The following is a 5,249-nucleotide window of genomic DNA, read 5'->3' as shown; positions in this document are numbered from 1 at the left end:
ACAGATTAAAAGGATCACCAGCACTGCTGCGTTAACCTCAAATGGACTACAAACAGATTAAACTATGTATACTTACATAACCCCGGATGCCCTTGCATTTGCCTAGGCATTAACAGAAAATATACACATAAACGATACACGGGATGTCCATGGGATTGGTTTAAGCCTCACTTTTCCAAAGTAGATGAACCAACCAGATCCCCTTTTCTGGGGCACTGATCGAAACATTGTGTCACCAGTTGATTGTGTGTTCATTCAGCTCTATATTAACGCCATATGAAACCTCCCTCTGGGGTTAACCTTAGCATGCCTTCACTAGCAAAAAGAATACATCTGAAGGACAAATAACCTGCGTTGTATAGGCTACAAAGAACTGGCTGAGGATGTAATTACGTAGGCTTTTGCCTGTTTCGGTTTGTGTGATGGCACTTGCAGGGGAAGCAAAATAGTTTTGCCAGGGCGGCTGTGATCCGCGGGAGGAGAGCCTGTTTTTTCTTAGGCTCATCTGCAGCTACAATACCTGAACAGGTGACAGAGAACAGGGCATGAAATCAGGGTCGTGTTCATTAGGGTACACAGTAGCAAAATATTTTGAAACGGAAAACAAAAACAAGCATTTGTTATTGGCAAGTTCAAGAAAGTTCCTCCCTGTTTTAGTCCGTTGTCTTCCATTTAGTGGCTAATGAATAAGACCCTGATAACTTCATCATAGTCTCCCGTCCTTACATTACAATAGTGTGCTGAAGACAGATGCACATGCTGACTGACAGAAATGAGGACTTACTATCATTGCCAAGAGGAGACACCTTGTTCTTCTTCTGGTCCTTGTTATTTCCTCGCTTCTTCTTTCCTGACTTCCTCACTTCTTTCTTCGTAGCCTCTTCCTTCTCTTTCTTCTTAGTAGAGAGAGAAACAGAAATGAGTCGATGCCTCACAATCAAACAGCCCAAATAACTAAACGATCTACTGGTTCTTGGCTGTCTCACCTGTGTGGAGGTGATGTCCTTGAGGTCTGTGGAGAGGGCGCTGCTGATGGGCTTGGTGCTTTCAGAAAGGTAGCTAATTACCTGGGACTTCTCAGAGATGGCTGAGCTTACACTGGTCTTTTCCAAACCAGTGCTGTCATCAGCCATCTCCTCTAGGTCCTCTTCTAGGGTTTCCCTCCAAGCCAGGAGCTCCTCGGTGAGGGTGACGTCACTCCTTGAGGAGGTTGAGGAGTGTGATCTCCCACTAGCACGGCTCCTCCTGGCTCCAAAATGGCCGTCGGAACTCCAGTTCTCGGAATAGTCATCTATGACTTGTGTGATGGTGTCCGCCATGCACCCGATGGCTCCCTCGCTACCAGAGCGTGCGGCACGCAGTTGAGCCCGGTTGGAGTCCGAACGCAGGGACAATCTTTTAGCCGCAGTCTTCACGATGGCCTTCACCGCATCCTGCCCACTGAATTGGATGCTCTCCTCCAGGCCAAAGACGACAGAGATGTCAGCATTCTTCAGGGCATGCTGGACCTCCACAAAGAGATCCTTCATCAGCCTGAAGGGGTCATTGGCCCTCCTTGTCTGGGGGGACTCTGAGGCCTCCAGTTGGCACATGATGCCATGGAGAATAAACTTCAGAGTCTGGGGACTCATGACGGTGGCACAGGGAGTGCTGCGAAGGAGGATGTCCTCCTTGCCTGGTAGGAGGGAGGGAATCTTCTCCAGGGAGTCCTGCCTGTTCTTGGTGGGCATCAGGGAGCTGTCACTCATCTCGGAGACCTCAGCTCCCCCCACCTCTTCTTCCAGGGTCTGGGAAGGAGCTGCCCGTGCTGCATGGGTGGTCGTCATCATTATCTCCCCATCAGGTGTCAAGGGACATAGGGGTTCTGAAACAGAAGACAGTCAGAATTACCACCGAACAAGCTAGTAACCACGGAAATGATTCTATTGAAGTTGTATAATCAGGAACAAACACTGTGTCACCAACACCCACCTGTTGTCTCCATTTTAGTAACTTTAGTGCCCTTCTTGATAGCTGGCAGGACACCTACAGAAAGAGGATCATAGACATTAGTTGATCCTTCCACCATATATCGTTTTAGAATTCTATCAATAAATCCAAGTATTTTGGAAGTGGAGATCAATACTCACTGTAACTGGTTGTTCGAGATAGAAGAGTTTGAGGCAGTGCCAACACACCAACTACTTGGCGGCTTAGTTTTTTCACCCCTGCCTTAGCCTCCCTAGCCCTTCTAGCCTTGATAGCCTCTCTGGCCTTCTTTTCTGCCTTTGCTATATTGGCCTCTCGGCTGGGCCCGGGGCCTTGCGGGGGCTTTGGCACAAGGTTCTGAGACAAATAACAACAGTGGGGAAATCATATCACCATAGAAACCAAATTTTTCACCATAGGCATGATGGTACTGAGTGACATGTCACACATAAGGGTTAACCTTAGAATTACAATCAGAATTAAAATCTGAATTCCAATACTATTAGTTCTAACTGGTAGGTGGTCCATGTGTCTTAATGGCGTTATTATCTCGTTTTAAACTGGTTTTCAACACGTCATATTACAAGATTGCAACCAACTGGCCTCCGTTACAACCAGACGTTTTGCAACAGAACTAAAAGCTGTTTCTTACCTTTCGAGGGCTGTCCCGAGGGCAGTCTACCAGGGCTGGCAGGCTTAGTCCATCGTGGCCAGCGGAATGGACATCTGTCTGGAACACTTGCTCTCCAGCACTAGCTTGGAGGGTCCCAGACTGGGGTATAGGAACATAAGGAAATACATTTAACTTAAGCCCTCCATTATTATGCCCACTTTTCCAACTATAAATCATAACCTTAGAATTACAATCAGAATTAAAATCTGAATTCCAAAACTCTTAGTTCTAACTGGTAGGTGGTCCATGTGTCGTAATGGCGTTATTATCTCGTTTTAAACTGGTTTTCAACCCGTCATATTATTAGATTGCAACCAACTGGCCTCCGTTACAACCAGACGTTTTGCAACAGAACTAAAAACTGTTTCTTACCTTTCGAGGCCTGTCCTGGGGGCAGTCTACCAGGGCTGGCAGGCTTAGTCCATCATGGCCAGCGGAATGGACATCTGTCTGGAACACTTGCTCTCCAGCACTAGCTTGGAGGGTCCGAGCCTGGGGTATAGGAACATAAGGAAATACATTTAACTTAAGCCCTGCATTATTATGCCCACTTTTCCAACTATAAATCATAACCTTAGAATTACAATCAGAATTAAAATCTGAATTCCAATACTATTAGTTCTAACTGGTAGGTGGTCCATGTGTCTTAATGGCGTTATTATCTCGTTTTAAACTGGTTTTTAACCCGTCATATTACTAGATTACAACCAACTGGCCTCCGTTACAACCAGACGTTTTGCAACAGAACTAAAAGCTGTTTCTTACCTTTCGAGGGCTGTCCTGGGGGCAGTCTACCAGGGCTGGCAGGCTTAGTCCATCATGGCCAGCGGAATGGACATCTGTCTGGAACACTTGCTCTCCAGCACTAGCTTGGAGGGTCCCAGCCTGTGGTATAGGAACATAAGGAAATACATTTAACTTAAGCCCTGCATTATTATGCCCACTTTTCCAACTATAAATCATAACCTTAGAATTACAATCAGAATTCAAATCTGAATTCCAATACTATTAGTTCTAACTGGTAGGTGGTCCATGTGTCTTAATGGCGTTATTATCTCGTTTTAAACTGGTTTTCAACACGTCATATTACAAGATTGCAACCAACTGGCCTCCGTTACAACCAGACGTTTTGCAACAGAACTAAAAACTGTTTCTTACCTTTCGAGGCCTGTCCTGGGGGCAGTCTACCAGGGCTGGCAGGCTTAGTCCATCATGGCCAGCGGAATGGACATCTGTCTGGAACACTTGCTCTCCAGCACTAGCTTGGAGGGTCCCAGCCTGGGGTATAGGAACATAAGGAAATACATTTAACTTAAGCCCTGCATTATTATGCCCACTTTTCCAACTATAAATCATAACCTTAGAATTACAATCAGAATTAAAATCTGAATTCCAATACTATTAGTTCTAACTGGTAGGTGGTCCATGTGTCTTAATGGCGTTATTATCTCGTTTTAAACTGGTTTTCAACACGTCATATTACAAGATTGCAACCAACTGGCCTCCGTTACAACCAGACGTTTTGCAACAGAACTAAAAACTGTTTCTTACCTTTCGAGGCCTGTCCTGGGGGCAGTCTACCAGGGCTGGCAGGCTTAGTCCATCATGGCCAGCGGAATGGACATCTGTCTGGAACACTTGCTCTCCAGCACTAGCTTGGAGGGTCCCAGACTGGGGTATAGGAACATAAGGAAATACATTTAACTTAAGCCCTCCATTATTATGCCCACTTTTCCAACTATAAATCATAACCTTAGAATTACAATCAGAATTAAAATCTGAATTCCAAAACTCTTAGTTCTAACTGGTAGGTGGTCCATGTGTCGTAATGGCGTTATTATCTCGTTTTAAACTGGTTTTCAACCCGTCATATTACTAGATTGCAACCAACTGGCCTCCGTTACAACCAGACGTTTTGCAACAGAACTAAAAACTGTTTCTTACCTTTCGAGGGCTGTCCTGGGGGCAGTCTACCAGGGCTGGCAGGCTTAGTCCATCATGGCCAGCGGAATGGACATCTGTCTGGAGCACGTGCTCTCCAGCACTAGCTTGGAGGGTCCCAGCCTGGGGTAAATGAACATAAGGAAATACATTTAATCTTAGCCCTCAATTAATTATGCCCACTTTTCCAACTATAAATCATATCAATCTGTTTTTACAGGATATAGGTTATACTACCAAGAAGATAGCCTCATTACATATCAAGAGAGTTAGCCCCAGAATGAACAAACATTTTTTTATCACTTGTGAGACTTACTTTTAGAAGATTTATTCTCAACGGTTTATGATTTCTATCCATTGTGCTTTCAGTCACCCTTCAGATTGGACCTGACATTTTTTTATAAACAAATACATTTTAAAATACATTTCACTTTTTTTTTTTACAACATCTTGGCCAATTTTGCTGTACTCACACATAATTTTTCCTTTGTCCACTCAAAGTGATTTATTTGAACATGAGGATGACTGTCCTTTGCAAAGCATCAACTCAACTGAGCCAAAAGTAGCGCACTGAACGTTTTCTTGAGTTCGTTTACGTCACAGGCTTCTATTACGTCAACTACAAAAGCACAGAGCGACCACTCCGGGAAATGAATGCATTGTTTCT

At 44.6% G+C, this 5,249-nt stretch overlaps 1 protein-coding gene across 1 annotated transcript; it reads right to left on the bottom strand.

Moving 5' to 3' along the window:
* Positions 1 to 389: 389 nt before the first annotated feature.
* Positions 390 to 4,940, bottom strand: LOC120032692. The gene is made up of 11 exons (XM_038978887.1): positions 4,899 to 4,940; positions 4,586 to 4,705; positions 4,193 to 4,312; positions 3,800 to 3,919; positions 3,407 to 3,526; positions 3,014 to 3,133; positions 2,130 to 2,325; positions 1,972 to 2,025; positions 987 to 1,864; positions 785 to 893; positions 390 to 520 (listed from the first exon to the last, which is right to left on the bottom strand). The coding sequence occupies exons 1-11, from the start codon at positions 4,938 to 4,940 to the stop codon at positions 390 to 392; spliced, it is 2,010 nt and encodes a 669-aa protein (XP_038834815.1).
* Between the last annotated feature and the right edge of the window lie 309 nt (positions 4,941 to 5,249).

This window comes from Salvelinus namaycush, chromosome 39 (genome assembly GCF_016432855.1).
Source record: "Salvelinus namaycush isolate Seneca chromosome 39, SaNama_1.0, whole genome shotgun sequence".
Lineage (NCBI taxonomy): Eukaryota > Metazoa > Chordata > Actinopteri > Salmoniformes > Salmonidae > Salvelinus > Salvelinus namaycush.
The sequence above is the reverse complement of the archived record's forward strand: the minus strand, read 5'-3'. Positions and strand labels throughout refer to the sequence as shown.

Excerpts from the sequence above, each read along its gene's own strand:
- LOC120032692 (XM_038978887.1), bottom strand. The coding sequence starts at position 4,940 with ATGGATAGAAATCATAAACCGTTGAGAATAAATCTTCTAAAA. Across the intron at positions 3,134-3,406 it reads CCCAGGACAGCCCTCGAAAG|GCTCGGACCCTCCAAGCTAG; the intron begins GTAAGAAACAGC and ends CCTATACCCCAG. Across the intron at positions 894-986 it reads AGGACATCACCTCCACACAG|AAAGAGAAGGAAGAGGCTAC; the intron begins GTGAGACAGCCA and ends TCTACTAAGAAG.